Source organism: Salminus brasiliensis, chromosome 2, assembly GCF_030463535.1.
Source record: "Salminus brasiliensis chromosome 2, fSalBra1.hap2, whole genome shotgun sequence".
NCBI classification, from domain to species: domain Eukaryota; kingdom Metazoa; phylum Chordata; class Actinopteri; order Characiformes; family Bryconidae; genus Salminus; species Salminus brasiliensis.
In genome coordinates this window covers 59978986-60004272 of record NC_132879.1, presented here as the reverse complement: position 1 = coordinate 60004272, position 25287 = coordinate 59978986, and the positions used below count along the sequence as shown (strand labels likewise).

Here is a 25287-nt window from a genome sequence, read left to right as displayed (position 1 = left end):
AGGCGCCGAACTGCGGAACCACGTCAGAATAAAAGTCTCTAACAAGACTTTTATTATAGAGGATAAAAGAGCTCCAGGAAAACGAGCAGTTTAACCAATTAAAAATACATATGTGTTGTTGGAGAATCGTATCATACTTATTTGATGCTAAATGAAATAGAATAAATAACAAACACAACATATTTCTCACCATATTTATTTATTTTTGTGTTTAAAATACACATCTGACATATTTCATAAATAATACAGAAGTATTTAAATATAAATTATACAGATGTAAATAACAAACACAACATTTTCCACCACATTTATTTATTGTTTGAAATAAAATTAATATGTATAATTAATATCACGAAGTAACAAAATAAATAAACATTCAAAATGATTGTATTGTTAATATTTTTTAATTTAATGTCATTTAATTAATTGGTGTTTTAAATGTGTTTCACACTCTTCTGTTTTTCCTGATGAGGGTAGCAGAGCCAGCTGTTAAGGTCTGGAGGTAAGAGAGAGAGAGATAGTAATGGAGATAGTATAATGAGTTTTTCACACATGGAATCATATGAATATATGAATTCAAACTACTGTTTAATTGAGTTTTTTCCTGAACGATTGCTTTAACGTGTGCTTAGATGTTCTCACCTCCACCATGACCTCTCCCTGGATCTCCCGCACAATTTTGAGTTTATCTGTCTCTATGATCATCTTCCCATCGGCCAGCTGAGCAGTGGTCTGACGTTAAGAGAGAGGACAGGAAAAACACTTACAATACTTTCAAGATGCCAAATCATAAAAAAATGATCAAACTTTTATTTTGTAATAAAGTGATGTCATTATATACAGTCTATATATGGCAACTAAGCTGCACAAATAGCCCCACCCATTCGACCTACAGCAGTTTAGCCCCACCCACTCAGCCCCTCTGGTGATGGCTACCTTGAACTTCATGCCGTTCATGGCGGTGAACTCGGCTTCCTGGCCGATGGTGAAGGAGTTGGTATTGGTGCGAAGCGGAGTTTTAATGGAAACCTCAAACCTGTCTCCCTCCTGCTTTATGATGGTGACGGGTTTCACCTCCTTCATCATCTTCACCATCAGATCAGGAGCAGCTGAAAACACAGCTTACCTCATCACACCAGACATACACTTACAACACACCACTGGCCACTTTATTAGAAACACCTACCCTGTGCTTCCACTCTCTGGCCACTTTATCAAAAACACCTACCCTGTGCTTCCTCACTGGCCACTTTATCAGAAACACCTACCTTGTGCTTCCACTCACTGGCCACTTTATCAGAAACACCTACCCTGTGCTTCCACTCTCTGGCCACTTTATCAGAAACACCTACCCTGTGCTTCCACTCACTGGCCACTTTATCAGAAACACCTACCCTGTGCTTCCCCTCGCTGGCCACTTTATCAGAAACACCTACCCTGTGCTTTCACTCACTGACCACTTTATCAGAAACACCTACCCTGTGCTTTCTCACTGTGGCCACTTTAGTAGAAACCCCTAACTGGACACCAGTAGCACCAGTACAGTAGGAAGGTGAGCAGAAGCTGGAGGGAGATGTTGGAGGAACTCACCGATGGCTTTGAGGAACTCCTCCGGGTCACTCTGCTCATAAATCTCCCATTTTCCACTGAAGTCCACCTCCACCTCCATCTCCAGCACCACAGCAGCTCCACCAGCCCGCTCAGACACAGAGGAGCGCTCTGCCACTCTGAGAGGAGAGTGAGCTGGAGGGAGGATCGGAGCTCCTGGTTACGGTGTTGTTAACGGGGCTGTAATTGAGTCTTGTGGGGATGCTGCTGTTCCTCTGGTCACCTGTTGCTGCAGTGCTTACAGGCGGACCCCTGGGTGACGACTCCCACAGTGGGATACACACCCTGTTAAAGAGGTCGTTTACTGTAGAGGCAGTAATTACAACATCTCTTACTGCAAGCCCCTACAGCAAATAGTGGAAACATGCAATATATATATATCTACTACATGGACAAAAGTATAGGGACACCTGCTCATTCTATCATTGTATAGTTTTTTTTTTTAAACTGTACAACATCAAAGTACTTAAGAGTGTTAGTGAGGTCAGGATGTTGGATGATCATCACCCCACCTCATCCCCACCTCCCCAATTTATTCCCAACTATGTACATATATAGTTTTACAGTTTAGCACATTCTGCACTTTCTACATTAAACTTGTATATATATATATATATAGAGAGAGAGAGAGAGAGAGAGAGAGAAAGAGAGAGAGAGAGAAAATAGTGTTTGTATATATATATATATATATATATATATATATGTTAGCTCTCTATATGATAACTCAATATTTCATCTATTTTATGTATCTATTGGCAAAGCTTCAGATGCCCTCTGTGCTGTAGATCTGCTGCCATTGTGGAAAGTGAACTGGGGTCAAGCATGTCCGGTAGCCCTGTGCTAACTCACTCAGAGGAGACTTTTATAGAGAGTGAAGTTAGCAGCTTATTAAAACTGAGTCATCATAGCAGACAATCAAACGATTGACAGATCAGGATTTATTACAGATTTATTAATCCATATTAAAATTGTTCCATCAGAGCTTTGATGTAAAATAAACCTAGAATACCAAATCCCTGGTCAGCTCTACCGTCTGAATATCAGCAGTTCTGCTTCAGTTAGTTTCTGTAGGAAATGTCACAGCATACATACTGTACATTTAATCACAGTAACTATAACATACTGTAACTGTTATTACAGCAATAATCACAGCACTGCCATTGTTCATATCACAGCAAATATTGAACTAAGGCTTCACTGTGTTTATTTAACACCATATTTAATGGTAAAATAATAATACAAATTTACACAATTTACACAAAAAATCCTTTATTTTATAATTGTTTAAGATTCGAAAACATTAAAAAAGGACATAAATGTATTTTAATAGCTAACAAGAGATCAATAAGCGACAGGCCAGTGCTAGCTAGCCACGAAGCTAGTTAGCTTTACAGGCAGACACACACACAAACGTTTATCCAGTAAAGTTACTTCTACACCAAACTGATGATGTTATCCACTAACTGTTGCCTGAAAACACAATCTGTACATTTCATGTAAAAGTAGCTAGTTTTGGTGACGCTGTGCACACTAGCGCTAGCTGAGGAAGCAGACAGCTCTCTGCAGTGCAGGCCCACAGCATGGCGGCAGGGTGGGACGTATTCGCTCAGGTTCCTTATTACTCTCTACTCGTCTAAGCTGAAGGAAATACAGCTCTCTACGCTGCGCTTCACGCCTGGTGTCAGTTTACTGCATCTTCACAGGCGGCCTGTTTACCAGCTGAGAGGTAACGGACCACTAGCATACGTCTGTTTATCTACAGTTATGGTGGCGATACAGACGTCCTCCAGTCTGTGTGACGATAAACACTCGTATCTGAGCTGGAAATAATGGAAAATGTACCATATTAGCAATGAAGGATTATTATTTAAACTGCTACTAAATGAGCGTATTTTGATTTACAGGATAAACGTTTACTGAGTTTACATGAGTTTACAGCACTGAATTTTGACCATGATGCTGTTCTGATCTACTGTAACCTGCTGTGTTCAGGTTCTACAGTAGGAAATGATTGATTATACAGTAGTAATGCTGTGAACCACAGTTATCAATACTCTAGCAGTCATCAGAGATACCACAGCAACTGATTAGAAACACCACTGCAACCACATGCTGCCTAACCATCCCCTAGCAACCACCAGAAATACCATAGCTGCCAGCAACCACCTGGTAATCTGTGGAAACCATTAATCAGTATAATTGGAACCACAGGGGATAGCATGGCAAACGCCAATCAACTGGGATACTGAAGTGACCAGCTATTACTCTATAAACTGATGGGATAGAACAGGAACCACTCTGTAACACCATTCTGAGGAGGAACCAAAGAAAAACACCCTAGAAACCATTTGAGATATTGTAGTAACTGGTTAGCAGAACCCTAGCAACCACGTGATTAAACAGGAACCACGTAGCAACCCCTTCCAAAGAACTTGAAAGCAGCACATTACGCTGACAGTAAGCTAGCTGGGTAGCTAGCTCCAGTACCATGTGTTGAGGTGTTTGAACACTCTGTATTCTTTGTGGCGTCGGATGTGGTCACAGATTCGACAGGCGTGCTCTAAACCAAAGTCTGAATTCTTCGCAACAAAGTGCTTCCTCCAGGTGAAGTACTGCTCATACATCTCCTGGCTCTGGTCCAGAAGTTTGAGATGTTCTGCCAGTTCTTTAGCTGTTTTGAAGTCATTCACATGGATGAAGGAATCTGCTGGAATTAACTCCTCGTAGTTCTCCCTGGGAGGACCGAGAACCACAGGAACCGTCCCATGCATCAGTGGGTTGAAGAGCTTCTCTGTGATGTAGTCTTTATGGACGGAGTTCTCAAACGCTAGGTAGAACTTGCAGCTGGAGATGACTTTAGTGTAATCTTTATTGTCAATATACCTCCCGAAGTGTCGTCCGTAGCCCTCCACGTTGATGTGTTGACTGAATTCGTTGAAGTATTCGACTCTCCAGAGCTTTTCCTCCCAGTGGCTGACGATCCAGCAGACCAGCTTGTCTTTTTGTGGTATCTGGAAGGCTTTGTCCTCCTCGGAAGCTTCCACGATGCGTCCATAAGGCACCCAGACGTCCGAGTCTCTCCGGTAGTTTGCGGTCAGGTTGAACACATTATCCAGCCCAGGCAGTCTTACTGAAAAGTCTGGAGACTCCATGTTCATCCACACCCATTTCTGCAGTGGAGGTCGTGTCATTTTCAGAAGGTTTGGCACCTCGTTGTAAATTTCCCTGGCATGGAACATGACTCCATGGGCTCTGTCATAGATGCTTCTGTTATCTGTTAAATGACAACCCGTGATACCATACAGGGGGCCGCAGGACTCGCCATCGAAACTGTACCCAAACGGCCACGGCCAGACCAACACGATGGTGCTGGACCCCAATACTGTCCTGCCGTACTCTTCTGTGACTGCTGCTTTCTTCGACGATAGCTGGTTCCTCAGTGAAGTGTAGTTGAGAGCAGAGGTGATGTTCTGCTTTTGGGCAAGCTCCTCAGTCTGCAGGACGTCGAGGCACACATCGATACAAACCTCATGAACAGGCACTGTATTCTTGGGGCACGTCAACCAGCTCACGGTCGGCTTGTAGTACACAAAGAATATTGCTCCAAAACACAGCAGCAGAACCAGGACCGCTAGAAAGTGCTGAAAGGGTCCCAGGCTACTTTTGGGTGTCATCCTTTACCCTGCAGAGAGAACCGAGATGTTAACATGGATCTAGAAGGAACTTCAGCAGAAGATATAAACCTCATATCAGGACTGAAACACAGACCCCTGTCGATCTGTAAAGCAGGTAATGAGGATTGTGCTGTAGGAGAACGAACACCACTGCTAGATTAGGTCCAGGCGGAGTGTGAAATAAGCAGCTAATGTTTGTTTATGAGTTTCTGAATCTGAAATTATAGCAAAATCGGAGGTGAGAGGATGTCTACATGTTCTGCATAATTTTGCCTCATAATGTCTGGATGCTAATGCAACCTCCATGGCACAAGGGCTGTGGAGGTAAGTGCTCACAGAGGTTTTAAGGGAAAGTAAAAATTTATGCACATGTTTGGGAAAAGTTGCAAAATTCAAAATGCAAAATTCAGCTGAACCATTTATACATTCGTTTATAATAAAGTCCTGCTGCCTTAACACACATTTCTCATGATTTCCCATAATGCCTCTAAGACTCCACAGTCATTAAAGAGAAGGAGGTCTTCACCTTCACCAGTGCAAATTTGGGGAAATTCTGCTGTACCATTTTCCCATAATTCCCTGCTCAATTCCTAATTCATGTATCTGAATTATGCAAGATATTCCCATTATGCCACAATTGTGCTATCATCCTGAAGATGACAAACTTATTTTCTTCATTATCTATACACTCAGAGTAAGGACATTTTACTCTGTTGTTTTTTATTCTGGAATGCTGGTAAATGTGAGTATCTGATTGCGGGCCGGCCTGATGATGAGCGGGTGATTCACACACTGGGTGTAACTGAGTCACTGTAGGCCAATCAGAACGAGCCCTGTGGTCTTTCTCCTCTCTCAGACCTCAGTAGCTGGGTGTGAGAGGATCTCTACAGGCTGTATGTCCTTACTGTTGTTTTCTAAAGGATGAACGCAGGATAAGAGCTGGACACACACTGGACTGTGGGTGGGAACATCAGCGTGGCAGCTCCATTCAGGTGTGTAAGTGTGTATAGGTGTGTGTGGTTGCGTTTCTGACACACCTGGCTTGTCTGCAGTAGCCGTATACATTCCTCTCTACACAAACACACTCCCACTCACACACACTCACTCTTGACCACAGGCTGAGGCTGAGAGTGCATTAATGCTGAGTGTGAAGGGAGGTTTTATTTACTGTATGTGCAGAACTGTGATCTGTAGAAGCTCCAGATCTCCTCAGATCAGATAAAGTAGCTGAACATGAATCCAGTAAAAAGAAGAAACAAGAGCTTCTCATTCTGAAGAAAGAAAGTAGTGAGAGCTTGTCGGTGAGCTAGTCTGAAGAACAGAGCTCGGTTCCTCCAGGGTTCTCCTGGACGCCCCCCAGTCCAGCCAGCACAGCGTGAAGGATGTGTTCAGCTTCATCAGCAGCAGCAGCAGCAGCAGCAGCTCACCTGATTTACCATCATTAAGCCCTGATTTACCATCAAACCAGGTGTTGATCTGAGGAGAACTCTAAATAATACTAGACTCCATGAGGAGAACTCTGGAGATGTTCTAATGATGAACACAGTGATGGAGAACCTCCACCACTTTCTGTAGGAGTGATATTAGTGTTTATTCTGATATCAGTGATTTACTGAGAAGATAAGCAGATCTTCTGATTTACACAGGAGACCCTTTAACAGAACCAGGTCCTTTAGTACAGAAGCCTTGAAGAACTTAGGGTGTAGAACTGAAAGCTCTAACTCTATATTCACCTATGTGTAGTATCCAAATCTCCACCTATAGTATCCAAATCTCCTCTAGGTGGCGTAATAGAGCCCAGTTTAGAAGCAGATCAGCTTCAGCTCACAGTGAGAGCTAGCCAGGCTCAAGTACAGCTTCCAAACATGGTGGAGGTAGTTTTACACACTGCTACTGTAACCAAGACCCCCAAAGTTAACAGTGAGAGCCTCCCAGCTGCTGTTCTGGACCCAGGTGGGCCAGAAGTGCACTGTAGAAATCTGCTGTTCTACTGAATAAACTCAGAGCTTACCTTCGGAGACTGAGAAAGACTCTGGAGCAGCTGGCAGAGGCTGAGGAGAGTGACGAGTATGAAGCACCTGGTCTTCAGGTTGAGTTACATGATTCTCTACAGGGTCTGACTCCTAGGTTCAGATTCCTTTAGGCTGGTTTAGAGGCTCAGGATGTTCTTCTCTTTCAGAGTGCAGGTGATGTGTTGGAGGGTTGGATTCTTTCATTAGTATTCTCTTCAGCTCACCCTGACTAGACAGAGTGCACGTCTTTAATACCCCATAATAACCCAGCTGTTTGTGTAACACCTAGAGCGGGTTTGGAAATAGTGCAGTACTGTGAGATTACTCACAGTCCCACACAGACCTTACACAATTCATTCAGGAACACACACCTTGTGCTTTCTCACTGTGGCCACTTTATTAGAAACCCCTAACTGGACACCAGTAGCACCAGTACAGTAGGAAGGTGAGCAGAAGCTGGAGGGAGATGTTGGAGGAACTCACCGATGGCTTTGAGGAACTCCTCCGGGTCGCTCTGCTCATAAATCTCCCATTTTCCACTGAAGTCCACCTCCACCTCCATCTCCAGCACCACAGCAGCTCCACCAGCCCGCTCAGACACAGAGGAGCGCTCTGCCACTCTGAGAGGAGAGTGAGCTGGAGGGAGGATCGGAGCTCCTGGTTACGGTGTTGTTAACGGGGCTGTAATTGAGTCTTGTGGGGACGCTGCTGTTCCTCTGGTCACCTGTTGCTGCAGTGCTTACAGGCGGACCCCTGGGTGACGACTCCCAACCAGAGCCACTTCCAGAGGAGCTTCACTGTCACTCAGTAAATACTCTTATGTAGTTTATACAGACTAGACTCCAGAAGATCCTCTTAGACTCTACTAAATCCAGAAGATCCTCTAATCTTAGACTCTACTAAATCCAGAAGTCAGTCTGGAGACCCAGTCCTCCACACACTCTACACTCTGCACACTGAGTCCTCTCAGAAGAGGAGGGTCTTCAGTCTGGGTTTGAGGACAGCGAGCGTTGGACTCTGCTGTTCAGACACTCAGGGGAAGCTCGGTCCACCACTTCGGTGCAGGACAGTAAAAAGCCTGGACGCTTGGATGGATTTTGTCCCAAAGGATATTTACTGCAGATTTACTGTAGAGGAGCATCCAGCACTGCAGAAAACCACTCCTCACAGCCATTCTCTTCTGACCCTCAGTCTTCACTTTAACCCTCACCTCATTCTGACGGGGGTTACGCAGTGGCTGCTGTGAGATTAACAGTATTTCAAAATCAGTTTGAACATTAAAATGTTAATACCAGTGAAAATGAAATTAGAATTCTGTTCATATGTGAACATGTTTAACATGTAAAATTACAATTTAATACAAATTCAGTTTTCACGAAAGCAGGTTGAATTCTGAAGTGTTAGACAGGTTTCAAATGTTCAGAATGTCTTCATGAGGAGGTTTCTTCCTCCAGCTCTGAGGAGCTTTTTCTGCACTGCAGTCTTCGGCTGGTTGGAGGTTTTGGTGTTTTATTGATCGCTTGTTTCATTACTGGATTCCTGTAAAGCTGCTTTTTGACATCAGTTACAAATAAGTACAAATCAGTTGGTTTTTAATAATATTGAAACGGTCACTGAAACAGATCAGTTCTGATTAGTACAATAAAATAAAAGTATTCGAATTTTAGATTTTTAATGGCAGGCATTGGTCAGAAAACAGGTGGGCAAGTATATCACAGGTGACTCAATAATCCAGGTAGCAGAACAAAGCAGAGGCTCAAAACCAGAATAAACTCCACGAGCACGTCAAGAACAGGTAGCATCACAGGGACGTCACCAAGACCTCTCTGAACAGAGGCGCTTAGGAGGAGTCCTCATCAGTCCAGTCATGAACAGCACCTGTGTGCTGGAGATGAGCCTCAGGTGAGGGGCGGAGCTTAGCCCTTACTCAGTAGAGCACATGACTTGTGCATGAGCTCCCCACTGAGGCCAGCAGAGGGAGACATTACAAAGTTTCTATTGAATATTGGAGTTTCAGATTACAAACTGCTGTGGACAGCTCTCCACATAATGCAGAAACCTCCGGAAGATCCAGAGAAATTCTTCACTTCCTAAACGCAATAAATACAGTTTCTCATCCAGAACTCTGCGAACTTCACTCTGTACAAAATTCAGTTAAAGAGAGAAACTCTACACTAAGTCAACAGCAGTCTCCACAGTTTCAGTAAGTCCATGTTGCAGTACTGGCTGAATAACATTAGATGGCGGTGTTTCACACCTCCTCCCACTCTCTGCCATGCTCTCCATCCTCCTCATCGATTTTATTGGGGCCGGGGTCACTCACACAGCGAGGCAGCTTCTGCTCCTCCACATCCAGAGCGAACGTTACGCTGGGTTTACGGCCTTTCCTCCCGCCGGACACCGCCTGAGTCTTGAAAGTGCCTCCTAGAGTCTGCGGTGGACTCTCTGTGACCTCTTCCGGCAGCTGGCCTGGGTCTGCAGGAGGCTCCACGGTGATGTAGGGTATACTGACCGCTGCATCGGGCCTGGACTCATTCACCTGGTTATCTGATAAAAAGACAAAAAAGCTGGATAAGTAGAAATACCCCAAAAGCCTCCCTATTCTGCCAGCTGTTGCCACATGCTAAATGTGAAGTCAGAGGAGTGATGTTTGATATTCTTAGACTCCAAACTCCTCACTGTCTACTGACCTACATACTGCAAGACAGAGTGGACGTATTAATACCCTGCTAAAGCAACATCATACCATCTTTAAAAATGAATATGTACCAGTACAATAAGCACCATTAAATACAAAGAATAAATAAAGAAGGTGCAGTGCCTCACATCCTTACCTGACTCAACCTTTGCTCTTCTCAGAGGGGGCGACTCCTGCCTATACGCCGGAATGGTCAAATAGTGACTCATCTGCAAAACACCCCCACAAATTCACTGTGTTAGAGTATACTCTGAACAGGGTGGGGTGTAATCTGGTGGGGTGTAATCTGATGGGGTTTAAAATTATGGGGTGAAATCTGGTGGGGTGCAATCTGGTGGGGTGTAATCTGATGGGGTTTAAAATTATGGGGTGTAATCTGGTGGGGTATAATCTGATGGGGTGTAAAATTATGGGCTGTAATCTGATGGGGTGTAAAATGAAGGGGTATAATCTGATGGGGTGTAAAATAATGGGGTGTAATCTGGTGGGGTGTAATCTGATGGGGTGCAATCTGGTGGGGTATAATCTGATGGGGTGTAAAAAATGGGGTGTAATCTGATAGGATGTAATCTGGTGGGGTATAATCTGATGGGGTGTAAAAATGGGGTGTAATCTGATAAGATGTAATCTGGTGGGGTATAATCTGATGGGGTGTAATCTGATGGGGTGTAAAATGATGGGGTGTAATCTGAAGGGGTGTAAAATAATGGGGTGTAATCTGATAGGATGTAATCTGGTGGGGTGTAATCTGATAGGATGTAATCTGGTGGGGTATAATCTGATGGGGTGTTATCTGATGGGGTGTAATCTGATGGGGTGTAAAATGATGGGGTGTAATCTGAAGGGGTGTAAAATAATGGGGTGTAATCTGATAGGATGTAATCTGGTGGGGTTTAATCTGATAGGATGTAATCTGGTGGGGTGTAATCTGATGAGGTGTAATCTGATTGGATGTAATCTGGTGGGGTATAATCTGATGCGGTGTAATCTGATGAGGTGTAATCTGATAGGATGTAATCTGGTGGGGTGTAATCTGGTGGGTGTAATCTGATGAGGTGTAATCTGATGGGGTGTAATCTGATGGGGTGTAAAATGATGGGGTGTAATCCGAAAGGGTATAATCTGGTGTGGTGTAATCTGATGAGGTGTAATCTGATAGGATGTAATCTGGTGGGGTGTAATCTGGTGGGTGTAATCTGATGAGGTGTAATCTGATGGGGTGTAATCTGATGGGGTGTAAAATGATGGGGTGTAATCCGAAAGGGTATAATCTGGTGTGGTGTAATCTGAAGGGGTGTAAAATGATGGGGTGTAATCTGAAGGGGTGTAATCCGAAGGGGTATAATCTGGTGTGGTGTAATCTGGTGGGTGTAATCTGATGGGGTGTTATCTGATGGGGTGTAATCTGAAGGGGTGTAAAATGATGGGGTGTAATCTGAAGGGGTGTAATCCGAAGGGGTATAATCTGGTGTGGTGTAATCGGGTGGGTGTAATCTGATGGGGTGTTATCTGATGGGGTGTAATCTGAAGGGGTGTAAAATGATGGGGTGTAATCTGAAGGGGTGTAAAATGATGGGCTGTAATCTGAAGGGGTATAATCTGGTGTGGTGTAATCTGGTGGGTGTAATCTCATGGGGTGTAAAATGATGGGGTGTAATCTGAAGGGGTGTAAAATGATGGGGTGTAATCTGAAGGGGTGTAAAATGATGGGGTGTAATCTGAAGGGGTATAATCTGGTGTGGTGTAATCTGGTGTGGTGTAATCTGGTGGGTGTAATCTGATGGGGTGTAATGGTGTACTGTTTGGGGCCTTACTCTTCTTCCCATCTCTATTCTCTGCCTCTGGAGTTTCAGTTCATTCCAGTTGTCCTCCTCTTCCTCCAGCACGAGTGTGTGTCTGCTGTACGAGCGAAGCTGCAGAAACACACACACACACACACACACACACACACGCACACACACACACACACGCACACACACACACACACACACGCACACACACGCACACACACACACATTTGCACATTGTGATCACCTTCATGGAAGACTGTGATTATCTGTGATGTGATTGGTCCTACAGGTTGATGGAACTGCACAGTTCTTGTTATGCAGGATTTCCTTTGGTGGGATGTGAAGAAGGCGGCTGCAGCAGAAAACCCAAGAATCTCAGAGAGCTGGAGGACGCTGCTCATGAGGAACGGGCTAAGGTTCCTCAGGAACGCTGCTGAAGCTGGAGTCTGACTGGGCTTCAGGTTCGCAGCGGGTCAGAAAAGCAGAAGGCTCTCTACTAAGTACTAAAGACATCTGTGTTGAAGGGGTTAATAATTCTGGGGCTGCAGTGGTTCTGGGCTGAATGTGGAGAAAGTACCGGTTCTGTTGAGATATTTAAATGAGTCTGGTTTGATTGGTTTATTGTGCATTGAGCTAATAAACCTGATTTGAGGATATTTCATAATAAATACTCAGAATAATCAGAATGATCTATTATCACACACCCTGTAATCAATCACAGTGATCATAAAAATGTGATTAGTTGTAATATATGTCTCAAAACTACCATAATTAAATATAATGAACTACTTAACCTGCTGAGATTAATCCTAAATAACCACAGGATCAATAGTATTTATTGATTTAACTACACTATAGCAGGATCAATCACAACACACTGTGACTGAGAACCAGCGTCTGGGTATATGTATATGTGTGTGTGTGAGTGTGTGTGAGTGTGAGTGTGAGTGTGTGTGTGTGTGTGTGTGTGTGAGTGTGTGTGTGAGTGTGTGTGTGTGTGTGAGTGTGTGTGTGTGAGTGTGTGTGTATGTGTGTGTGTGAGTGTGTGTGTGAGTGTGTGTGAGTGTGTGTGTGTGAGAGTGTGTGTGTGTGAGTGTGTGTGTGTGTGTGTGTGTGAGTGTGTGTGAGTGTGTGTGTGTGTGTGTAAGAGTGTGAGTGTGTGTGTGTGTGTGTGTGTGTGTGAGTGTGTGTGTGTGTGTTTATACCCTCTGGCTTGTTTTCTGCAGGTTTGCTCTGAGAATCTTCCGGATCTCCTGCTCCCGCTCTTTAGAGATCTTCTTCATCACCCTCCTCTGCTTCTCAGCACTGCAATCACACACACACACACACACACACACACACACACACACACACACAGAATCAGCACTGCCATGCTGATCAATAACACGACTAATCACAAAATGAAGAGATTAGTTGTGATTGGCAACACAAGCTAATGTTAGTCATAAATAACTGGATTTTATTTATGTGTGTGTTTGTTTGTTTGTTTGTTTATGTTTGTTTGTTTGTTTGTTTAATGGTTTAATGTATTCTCCCGTGCTGTATTTGTCTCTCTGTGGTTTCGTGTTCTGTCTGAGAAAGCGCTGCCCTCTAAAGCCCTGACCGGAAGGTCACTGAATTTCCGTACTGTACAGAGAACAGTCTCAGCACTCACAGCAGGGATGCAGTAGAGGGCAGTGATGGGGGTCAGTCTGCCTGCGGTTCCACTCTCAGCCACTAGGAGCGCCTGCTTCAGCTCCAGTTTATTGTAGAAGGAGATGAGCTGAGGCTCCTGAGATCTCGCCCCCACAACCAGCCAGCTCTTCAGATAGCGCTTATTAAACCTGCCCAGCCTGAGAGAGAGAGAGAGAAGAGAGAGAGAGAGAGAGAGAGACAGAGAGAGAGAGAGAGAGAGAGAGAGAGAGAGAGGAGAGCAGAGAGGAGAGAGAGAGAGAGAGAGAGGAGAGAGAGAGAGAGAGAGAGGGAGACAGAGAGAGAGACAAGAGAGAGAGAGAGACAGAGAGAGAGCAGAGAAGAGACAGAGAGAGAGAGAGAGAGACACAGAGAGAGAGAGAGAGACAGAGAGAGAGCAGAGAGAGAGAGACAGAGAGAGAGAGACAGAGAGAGAGAGAGAGAGAGGAGAGAGAGAGAGACAGAGAGAGGAGGAGAAGAGAGAGACGAGAGAGAGAGAGAGAGACAGAGAGAGAGAGAGAGAGAGACAGAGAGAGAGAGAGAGACGAGAGAGAGAGTGAGACGTGAGAGAGAGAGAGACAGAGAGAGGAGAGAGAGAGAAGAGAGAGACAGAGAGAGAGAAGGAGAGAGGAGACAGAGAGAGAGACAGAGAGAGAGAGAGACGAGAGAGAAGAGAGAGGGAGAGAGTAGAGACAGAGAGAGAGAGACAGAGAGAGAGAGAGAGAGAGACAGAGAAGAGAGAGAGAGACAGAGAGAGAGAGAGAGAGAGAGAGAGAGAGAGAGAGAGAGACAGAGAAGAGAGAGAGAGAGACAGAGAGAGGAGAGAGAGACAGAGACAGAGAGAGAGAGAGAGAGAGAGACAGAGAGAGAGAGAGAGAGAGAGACAGAGAAGAGAGAGAGAGAGAGAGAGACAGAGAGAGAGAGAGAGAAGAGAGAGAGAGACGAGAGAGGGGAGAGAGAGAGAGAGAGAGAGAGAGAGGACCAGAGAAGAGAGAGAGAGAGCGAGAGAGAGAGAGAGAGAGACAGAAGAGAGAGGACAGAGAGAGAGAGAGACGAGAGAGCCAGAGAGAGAGAGAGCGAGAGAGAGACGAGAGAGACAGAGAGAGAGACAGAGAGAGAGAGAGAGCAGAGAGAGAGAGAGAGAGAGAGAGAGAGAGAGAGAGGAGCAGAGAACAGAGAGAGAGAGGAACAGGAGAGAGAGACAGAGAGAGAGAGAGAGAGAGAGAAGAGAGAGAGAGAGAGACAGAGAGAGAGAGAGAGAAGACAGAAGAAGAGAGAGAGAGACAGAGAGAGAGAGAGAGACAGAGAGAGAGAGAGAAGAGGGAGAGAGGGAAGCAGACAGAGAGAAGAGAGAGACAGAGAGAGAGAGAGAGAACGTATTTTATTGGAGATCAGATTGAGTCATGCTATATGGACAAAAGTATTGGGACACCTTCTCATTCACTGTTTCTTCTGAAATCAAGGGTATTAAAGAGCTGATCCTGCTTCTGTTGGAGTATCTGTCTCTACTGTCCAGAGAAGAAGACTTTCTACTAGATTCTGGAGGAGGAGCATTGCTGTGAGGATTTGATTGCATTCACTGACGAGCGTTAGTGAGGTCAGAATGTTGGATGATGATCACCACTCCACCTCATCATCCCCAACTCATTCCAAAAGTACTGGATGGAGCTCCTCCACCATCACTTCCAGAGAACACAGTTCCTCCACTGCTCCACAGCTCAATGCTGGGGGGCTTTATACCCCTCTAGCCAACGCATTAGCATGCTGCCAATAGGGTCATGATGTTGATCTGCTCCAGAGAGTCCTATTCTATTGGCAGTACTTCTTCTCTACAGGAACTAGACAAGCTGTGTGTGCATTTGCACATCTGTGTCAGCAATGGGTGCAGCTAAATTTGGACATGTAGTGTATCTTTGTGCAAGTTTGTGTTCCTTACTTGTCCCTCCAGTGATGGTGACCATAATGACCACAGACCCCCTCGATGCCCACCAGCACATGCTCGAGACACTGCGGAGCAAAACAAACAAACAACTCAATGTGCTTCTACAGTTTTCCACTGGAGCTACGAGGCTAATGTAGCTAAGATGTAATGGATGCTTATGCTATTAATTAGTAATTAGCGATTAAGAATTAGTTACAGTAGAAAAAACACTTCTAAGCCTGTGGTGGGACATACAGGGTAAGCTATAGTGGTGGAACATATGCTTCCATTGTTAGCTTCACTAGCCTCAGTGCTAATTGGTGGAGCATAAGCTTCCATTGCTTGTTACATTCACGGCATTTAGCTGACGCTCTTCTCCAGAGCGACTTAAAAGGTTGCTGGTATTACAGGGGTGGGCCAGTGTAGTGTTAGGAGTCTTGCCAGAGGACTCTTATTTATGTAGCACAGCACAGACTGGAAATCGAACCCCGGTTCCCACGTGGTTTTATAAGCTCACTGGGACATAGGGGTGTTATCTGTTGTGCCACACCAACCACCGTAGCTACATTAGCTTTATAGAGAGTGAGAGTGAAGCTTTTGAAGGTAAGAGTGAAGCTTTGATGTTGAGAGTGAAGCTTTGAAGGTGAGAGTGAAGCTTTGATGGTGAGAGTGAAGCTTTGATGGTGAGAGTGAAGCTTTGAAGGTGAGAGTGAAGCTTTGATGTTGAGAGTGAAGCTTTGATGGTGAGAGTGAAGCTTTGAAGGTAAGAGTGAAGCTTTGATGTTGAGAGTGAAGCTTTGAAGGTGAGAGTGAAGCTTTGATGGTGAGAGTGAAGCTTTGATGGTGAGAGTGAAGCTTTGATGGTGAGAGTGAAGCTTTGATGGTGAGAGTGAAGCTTTGAAGGTGAGAGTGAAGCTTTGATGTTGAGAGTGAAGCTTTAGATGTTGAGAGTGAAGCTTTGAAGGTGAGAGTGAAGCTTTTGATGTTGAGAGTGAAGCTTTGAAGGTGAGAGTGAAGCTTTGATGTTGAGAGTGAAGCTTTGATGGTGAGAGTGTGAAGCTTTGATGGTGAGAGTGACTGACCTGTGTGTGTATCTCTTCGTTTATTGTAAACTTGGTCTGTTTTTTCTTCTTCACAGCCAGAAGGTCAACCAGAGGTCGAATGGTCATACCCTGAATGAAACACACTATGCTGTCAGTGTCATGTTTATGCTGTAAATACAGATCTGGGAGCTAGCACAGCAGCCTGGCATCTCCACAGCTTTGACCTTCTCTCAGTCAGGTATTTAAGAGTTTGTCATGTTCACAGTAAACAGTTACACTGTACAGTGCAATTCTAACTTTGATAGTTCTCCATTAACACACACACACACACACACACAAAACTATACACATACCTACACATTACACAGACTACACCTACAGACATAATTACACTACAGACAGAATTAACTAAATACTACAGGTGGACAGAGGTAGACATAAATATGTGGCTGGAATGGGAGCTGTATCAGGACTGATTTGAGATGGGAGCTGTATCAGGACTGATTTGGGGTGGAGCTGTATCAGGACTGATTTGGGGTGGGAGCTGTATCAGGACTGATTTGAGGTGGAGCTGTATCAGGACTGATTTGGGGTGGGAGCTGTATCAGGACTGATTTGGAATGGAGCTGTATCAGGACTGATTTGGGGTGGGAGCTGTATCAGGACTGATTTGGGGTGGGAGCTGTATCAGGACTGATTTGAGATGGGAGCTGTATCAGGACTGATTTGGTGGGAGCTGTATCAGGACTGATTTGGGATGGGAGCTGTATCAGGACTGATTTGGGATGGGAGCTGTATCAGGACTGATTTGGGGTGGGAGCTGTATCAGGACTGATTTGGGGTGGGAGCTGTATCAGGACTGATTTGGGATGGGAGCTGTATCAGGACTGATTTTGGGATGGGAGCTGTATCAGGACTGATTTGGGGTGGGAGCTGTATCAGGACTGATTTGGGGTGGGAGCTGTATCAGGACTGATTTGGGGTGGGAGCTGTATCAGGACTGATTTGGGATGGGAGCTGTATCAGGACTGATTTGGGGTGGGAGCTGTATCAGGACTGATTTGGGATGAGAGCTGTATCAGGACTGATTTGGGGGTGGGAGCTGTATCAGGACTGATTTGAGAATGGAGCTGTATCAGGACTGATTTGGGGTGGGAGCTGTATCAGGACTGATTTGGGGGTGGGAGCTGTATCAGGACTGATTTGAGGTGGGAGCTGTATCAGGACTGATTTGGGGTGGAGCTGTATCAGGACTGATTTGGATTGGGGAGCTGGATCAGGACTGATTTGGGATGGGAGCTGTATCAGACTGATTTGAGATGGGAGCTGTATCAGGACTGATTTGGGGTGGGAGCTGTATCAGGACTGATTTGAGATTGGGAGCTGTATCAGGAATGATTTGAGGTGGGAGCTGTATCAGGACTGATTTGGGGTGGGAGCTGTATCAGGACTGATTTGGAATGGGAGCTGTATCAGGACTGATTTGGGGTGGGAGCTGTATCAGGACTGATTTGGGGTGGGAGCTGTATCAGGACTGATTAGGGATGGGAGCTGTATCAGGACTGATTTGGGATGGGAGCTGTATCAGGACTGATTTGAGATGGGAGCTGTATCAGGACTGATTTGGGGTGGGAGCTGTATCAGGACTGATTTGGGGTGGGAGCTGATCAGGACTGATTTGGGGTGGGAGCTGTATCAGGAATGATTTGGGATGAGAGCTGTATCAGGACTGATTTGGGGTGGGAGCTGTATCAGGACTGATTTGGGGTGGGAGCAGATTTGTGATGGTAAGTGTATGACACTGACCTGGACAAACACAGTGAAGAAGACCACAGTGATGATGGCGGTCAGGAACAGGTTCTTCATGGGGAAATGCTCGGCAGACAACAGGAAAGCAGAGAAAAGGCAATTGCCCTCGCAGGCCACCGTAGGCCACAATAAACCTGGTCTTTACCTGTCAGCTTCACCATTCTGAACTTGTTGATGAAGAAGGTGAGTCCGATCACTCCTGTTCCACAGACAGACATCCCCTTTATTACAAACTCAACTCAACGTTACCTGAGAAGGATTTAACCTCCACCTGCATTCCAGAGTACTTCCATGAACTCACCCAGCACACGTGAGACGAGGCAGAGGATGATGGTGACAGTGACGAAAGTCCAGTTCCATGTGTGTGGTCCCACCACTGTGGACACGCCGAGGAAGATGAAGATGAGTGTTTCACTCAAACTGCTCCACATCTTCAGGAAGTACTTTATGGTGGTGTAAGACTTATGGGAAATGTTGGCCTCCACATAGGGACGCATCACCACACCACATGCAATCAGTCTGTGGAGAGGTAGGACAGTAGCAAACGTCAGACACCAAATCTGGTCGATGCAATAATGTGGTCTACGTCAGTCTCAGAGGGGTCAGAGGTCACTCACCAGCCATGATCCCGACAGGTGGAAGACCTCGGCGGACAGGTAGGCCCATGTAGCTGTAGAGGAAGACGAAGAGTGGCTCAATGACACGAGTGTGTGAGGTGAAGCGGGAGGTGATGGCCGCCAGCAGCCCATAAACTGCCCCACCAGGACGCCCCCCAAGGCCACCACAAAGAAACACAGCAGCAGCCAGAAATGCATCAACCAGGGTCACCTTGCCCCAGCGTCGCAAACTCCTCAAACAGGTGGTACAGCACCTGGAAATGAGACGACCAAGAACACCAGAGAAGTGGGATAGTGCATCTTAGGGCTGTTGCTAGGCAGTTGATATGCTACACCTATCTAGATGTAGTTAGACTGTGCTAGAAAGTTTCTTTGGGGTCTATATTGGTTACTTTGGCGTTGCTGAGTGGTTGCTATGATGCCCCAGATGGTTGTTGGGATGCTATGGGATCTCTAGTCATTGCTAATGTGTTTGCTGGTTGCTGTGGTATATGCCTAAATGTTACTAGACAGAGTATGGTGCTGCTAAATTGTACTGTAGGCTGAACGGTGGGGCTAACCTGCTGTAGGCTAAATAAAAGGTAGGCTAACTTGATGTAGGCTGAATGGGTGGGGCTAAACTGCTGTAGACTGAATGGGTGGGGGCTAAACTGATGAAGACTGAATGGAGGGGGGCTAACCTACTGCAGGCTGAATGGAGGGCAGGGGGGCTAATCAACTGTAGGCTAAATAGAGGGGAGGATAACCTGCTGTAGGCTGAATGGGTGGAGCTAATCTGCTATAGGCTGAAAAGAGGGGTGGCTAAACTGCTGTAGGCTGAATGGGTGGAGTTAACCTGCTGTAGGCTGAATAGAGAGGAGGCTAAACTGCTGTAGGCTGAATGGGTGGAGCTAATCTGCTATAGGCTGAAAAGAGGGGGTGGCTACCTGCTGTAGGCTGAATGGGTGGAGCTAATCTGCTATAGGCTGAAAAGAGGGGTGGCTAACCTGCTGTAGGCTGAATGGGTGGAGCTAATCTGCTATAGGCTGAAAAGAGGGGTGGCTAACCTGCTGTAGGCTGAATGGGTGGAGCTAATCTGCTATAGGCTGAAAAGAGGGGGTGGCTAAACTGCTGTAGGCTGAATAGAGAGGAGGCTAAACTGCTGTAGGCTGAATCGAGAGGAGGCTAAACTGCTGTAGGCTGAATGGGTGGAGCTAATCTGCTGTAGGCTGAATGGGTGGAGCTAACCCGCTGTAGGCTGAATAGAGAGGGGGCTAAACTGCAGTAGGCTGAATGGGTGGAGCTAACCCGCTGTAGGCTGAATGGAGGGGGCTAACCCGCTGTAGGCTGAATGGAGGGGGCTAACTCGCTGTAGGCTGAATGGAGGGGAGGCTAAACTGCAGTAGGCTGAATGGGTGGAGCTAACCCGCTGTAGTCTGAATGGGTGGAGCTAACCCGCTGTAGGCTGAATGGAGGGGGCTAACCTGCTGTAGGCTGAATGGGTGGAGCTAACCCGCTGTAGGCTGAATGGAGGGGGCTAACCCGCTGTAGGCTGAATGGGTGGAGCTAACCCGCTGTAGGCTGAATGGAGGGGGCTAACCCGCTGTAGGCTGAATGGAGGGGGCTAACCTGCTGTAGGCTGAGTGGAGGGGAGGCTAAACTGCAGTAGGCTGAATGGGTGGAGCTAACCGCTGTAGGCTGAATGGAGGGGGCTAACCTGCTGTAGGCTGAGTGGGCTACTCACCACGGTGACTGCATCATTGAGCAGCGACTCTCCGAACACAAGGACATGCAGGAGCTCATGGATGTGTATCTCCTCGAAGACCGCGAGGACGGCCACAGGGTCAACAGCCGAGGCGATGGAGCTGAAGAGCAGGCAGGCCAGCAGGTCCACCCTGGCCAGCTGTGCGGACCCCTCCAGTAGACACACCCCATATAGCACCACACCCATGAAAAAGGAGTTCCACAATGTGCCCACCACCGCAAACACCAAGATAGTGCCCAGTTCTCACTGAAGGGCCGGATGGGCAGGAAGTACCCAGCGTCCAGAATGATGGGGGGCAGCAGGACGAGGAAGAAGAGCTGAGTGTCTAGCACAGGAGGGTCTCACCCAGCAGCTTTATCAAAGCCCCCACCAACAACCCCACCATTATGAGCACACAGCTCTCTGGAACCACGCTGGAGAACCGTGGGATCACATGGAAACCTGAGTGAGAGAGAGAGAGCGAGCGAGCGAAGCTGAGAGAGAGAGGAGAGAGAGAGAGAGAGAGAGAGAGGAGAGAGAGAGAGAGAGAGAGAGAGAGAGAGCATGAAGAACACAAGAAAGAAAATTAGGTTCTATGCAGGGACTGGTTATTTGGTCATTTTCGGTGCAATTCTACACAGAACAGTTCTATATAGAACCACTACAGAAGGTGCTCCACCAACAGAAAGAACCCTTAATATACAGTAACCCTTCTAATACAGTAATATTATTTACATATCTTTGTTCTATGTCTTAATGTTACACGTTCTTTCTATTGGTAGAGTAACCTTATAATTATATATATATATAGATAGATAGATAGATAACTAAGCAGTTGTGTGTAAAGGCAATTAAAATAGTAATAATACTAATAATTATAATGTATAATTATACTATTACTATATTATTATTATATTATTACTATATTAATGAATAATTTAATAAAAAATAAATGACTAGAATATACATTTTATGATTTTAAGAAAACTTGTCTACTTGTAATAGATTACATTTAATCACTACTACTAATAACAATAATAATAATGAGGAGGCGGAGGAAGAAAGGTTTATGCCACTTAAATCGTGTGTTATTGATGTTCTGAGTGTAAATAACAGTAAACAAACCATCTGCAGTAAACAAACTTCAGTAAATACCCTTACATTGAGCCCTGTGGAACACTCTGTGTTTATTGGATCTACGTGTTTGTGTATGTATCCTTTAGCTGGTGTTGTGAGCTCCCCCTGTTCCTGTAGAGAAGCTCTGCTGCCCTTACTGTTGGATGTGCTGTAATAAAGAAGTTCATTGACAGAGTCGTAAAACTGCAGAATCTGACACTCTTGTCACTGAGGGGTTCAGGAGCTGAGGAGGGCTTTGAGAAGAACAAGTGGGTGAAACCCCTCTACTCTGTTTATCTGTGTGGTAGGGTGGAGCTCAGTCTGCCTGGGGAAATCTCACTCCAGCACTGGGTGTGTTCACTCTGATAGGGGAACTCGGGGGCCAACCCTCTCTCTCTCTCGCTCAGGGGGGGCTTCAACACAGCATATTTTAAATAGCAGCTTTTAAACACTGTTCACACTCTATATAACCTATATAACCTAATTATACACTGAGGAGGCGGGGGCTACAGTCTCTCATTAGGGTGAATATTAATAACGCTCTAAATGTAGGTATTGTGATATACACTGAGGAGGCGGAGCTACAGTCTCTCATTAGGGTGAATATTAATAACGCTCTAAATGTAGGTATTGTGATATACACTGAGGAGGCGGGGCTACAGTCTCTCATTAGGGTGAATATTAATAACGCTCTAAATGTAGGTATTGTGATATACACTGAGGAGGCGGAGCTACAGTCTCTCATTAGGGTGAATATTAATAACGCTCTAAATGTAGGTATTGTGATATACACTGAGGAGGAGGAGCTACAGTCTCTCATTAGGGTGAATATTAATAAAGCTCTAAATGTAGGTATTGTGATATACACTGAGGAGGCGGAGCTACAGTCTCTCATTAGGGTGAATATTAATAACACTCTAAATGTAGGTATTGTGATATACACTGAGGAGGAGGAGCTACAGTCTCTCATTAGGGTGAATATTAATAAGGCTCTAAATGTAGGTATTGTGATATACACTGAGGAGGAGGAGCTACAGTCTCTCATTAGGGTGAATATTAATAACGCTCTAAATGTAGGCATTGTGATATACACTGAGGAGGAGGAGCTACAGTCTCTCATTAGGGTGAATATTAATAACACTCTAAATGTAGGTATTGTGATATACACTGAGGAGGCGGAGCTACAGTCTCTCATTAGGGTGAATAATAATTAATAACGCTCTAAATGTAGGTATTGTGATATACACTGAGGAGGAGGAGCTACAGTCTCTCATTAGGGTGAATATTAATAACGCTCTAAATGTAGGTATTGTGATATACACTGAGGAGGCGGAGCTACAGTCTCTCATTAGGGTGAATAATAATTAATAACGCTCTAAATGTAGGTATTGTGATATACACTGAGGAGGCGGAGCTACAGTCTCTATATTAAAGTCATATCTGAATATCTCGCTGGGTGGAGCGAACAGGCTTTATTACTGGTTTGCTGTAAAGCTTCTGTAAGCTTATAAAGGTCTTTATCAGTCCTGTACAGATGTGTTGGGAGTGGTGTGTGTGTGTGTGTGTGTGTGTGTGTGTGTGTGTGTTCACTGTTGTCTCTGGCTTCATGCCCTGATCAAAGTCACAGGAAATAATTGGAACAGAATATTGTAATGAACTTAGCCAGCAGGCATATGCAGCGTGCACACACCCACACACACACACACACACACACACAGTTTTTAAACCTATTGATCGACAAGACAGTGTCATCTACTTTATATAACTAACTTTAACTGGCTGTTCAATTGCTGATCAACTGGTTTATCAACTAGCTGTTCCACTGATTGTTCAACTAACTGTTCAACTGGTTGTCCAATTGACTGATCAATTGGAAGATCAACTGGCTGTTCAAATGACTGTACTCCTGACAGATCAACTGAGTGATTACCTGACTGTTCAACTTGCTGTTTTTAATAACGGAGTTATTAAACCCGCTCTGGGTGTGTGTGTGTACTCACTGCCCCTAACACATGTGTGTGTGTGAGTGTGTGTTCACTACCAGATGGGTTAAATGCGGAGGACACATTTCGCTGTACAGTCCACACTGTACAGTGACAAATACGTGCACCTTTATCCTTTACCTTTATCCTTTAATTGTTCAACTGGCTGTTAGTAATGGATAAGTAATGGATCAACTGAATGATCAATAGACTAATCAAGTGAGTGGTCAACTGATTGCTCTACTGACTGATCTACTGACTGATCAACTGACGGATTACCTGACTGTTAAACTGGTTGTTCAACTGACTGATCAACTGACTGATCAACTGACTGATCAACTGATGGATCAACTGACGAATCAACTGACGAATCAACTGACCGATAAACTGGCCGATCAACTGACTGCTATTTTAATTTAAATTCCTGATGAACATTAGCACTTCTACAAAGTTCTTTCATAGATGATCAAAGTTAAAGACCCCCCCCCCATACACACACACACACACAGCACTTACCCAGCTTCAGTAAGGATGCCAGTAGAATCCAGAGGGCGCTCGAAGGGTTTCCGCACAGTCTGGAACTGCACTGTGAGTACGGGGAAGATGCGGCGGTGTGTGTGTGGGGGGACGTGAGGGGCTTTTGGTGTCTCTGGATGAGAGTGTGTGACCGCCTCAAGGTCAGAACCTGCATCACTGCGTACAGGAACCGAGCCGAACACCAGGAACAGCAGCAGCACTGACAGTGCCAACCTGTTCAGACCCATACTGCACTGCAAACAGGCGAACAGCAGTAACCACGGCAACAGGGCCGAAGCTCTGTAATTTTTTAGATCAGGACTGTAAGAGGACTGATAATGTATAATGTAATACTGTAAATCACATAATCAATCATCAATCATTAGAGACTTATTCTGGTCCACAGTTACTGTGTCTCTGGCGCAGTAGAATACTGTATACACACAAGCACACACTAATATTCATTTACTCACACACACACACACACACACACACACACACACATTTAAACTTCTTGACTGTAGCTTTCAGTTATTGAGGTTGGGGAATAGATCTGACCCCAGTGACTGTCCTCCACTGTCCTCCTGGCTCCAGTGCTGCTGTATGAAACCTCCACACTTCAAAGCTCGTCTTCAAACTCCAAACATCGTCTTCAGATTCCAGAAATTTCCCTCCAAAAATCTAATCTAGTCTAATATTTTAGGTTTTCCCATCAGGGCAGTTCAAAAGTCTCTAGACTGTTGGTCTCTCTCTCTGTCCTGCTCTTCCAGCCCCTCCTCCCTGTTTCTTCCAGCCCCTCCTCCCTGCTCGTCTGCCCCTCCTCTACTGAGGAATTGTGATGGGGGGGGGGTGCTATTTTTAACCCACAGAAACACTCTCATACACTTCTGCTGAAGCCTCTAGTGCTGAACACACACATGCTACAAACTGTGAGAAGCCCAGAGCCGAGGGAAAGGCAGAAATAAGACCCCTCCACGGATCCGTCCAGAACCTTTTAAAACCCTGTGAGAAAGAGTTGTTAACTACAGTCATACACATCAGTTCATGATGACCCACAGGCTCTCTGCACATCAACCGCTCTGTAAAGGCAACACACTGAGTGGCCAG

At 45.4% G+C, this 25287-nt stretch overlaps 3 protein-coding genes across 3 annotated transcripts; all 3 read right to left on the bottom strand.

The window, feature by feature from the left end:
• Positions 1-445: 445 nt before the first annotated feature.
• Positions 446-2125, bottom strand: fabp10b (fatty acid binding protein 10b, liver basic). Its single transcript, XM_072673499.1, has 5 exons — positions 2121-2125; positions 1591-1727; positions 937-1109; positions 643-732; positions 446-496 (listed from the first exon to the last, which is right to left on the bottom strand). Exons 1-5 carry the CDS (start codon positions 2123-2125, stop codon positions 446-448), a joined length of 456 nt encoding a protein of 151 aa, XP_072529600.1.
• Positions 2126-4082: 1957 nt separating this feature from the next.
• Positions 4083-5286, bottom strand: LOC140549618 (4-galactosyl-N-acetylglucosaminide 3-alpha-L-fucosyltransferase 9-like). The gene has a single exon (XM_072673368.1). The coding sequence runs from the start codon at positions 5280-5282 to the stop codon at positions 4083-4085; it is 1200 nt and encodes a 399-aa protein (XP_072529469.1). The 5' UTR covers positions 5283-5286.
• Positions 5287-8975: 3689 nt separating this feature from the next.
• slc9a1b (solute carrier family 9 member A1b) lies at positions 8976-24906 on the bottom strand. Its single transcript, XM_072673369.1, is given in 21 exon segments — positions 8976-9841; positions 10129-10201; positions 11807-11905; positions 12988-13087; positions 13437-13465; positions 13467-13614; positions 15390-15460; positions 16457-16546; positions 18224-18317; positions 18319-18359; positions 18361-18425; positions 18528-18763; positions 18854-18888; positions 18890-19054; positions 19056-19097; positions 20567-20826; positions 20829-20924; positions 20927-21028; positions 24181-24218; positions 24220-24480; positions 24739-24906. Coding segments are annotated over 20 exon segments (2289 nt in total). The 5' UTR covers positions 24429-24480; positions 24739-24906; the 3' UTR covers positions 8976-9545.
• Between the last annotated feature and the right edge of the window lie 381 nt (positions 24907-25287).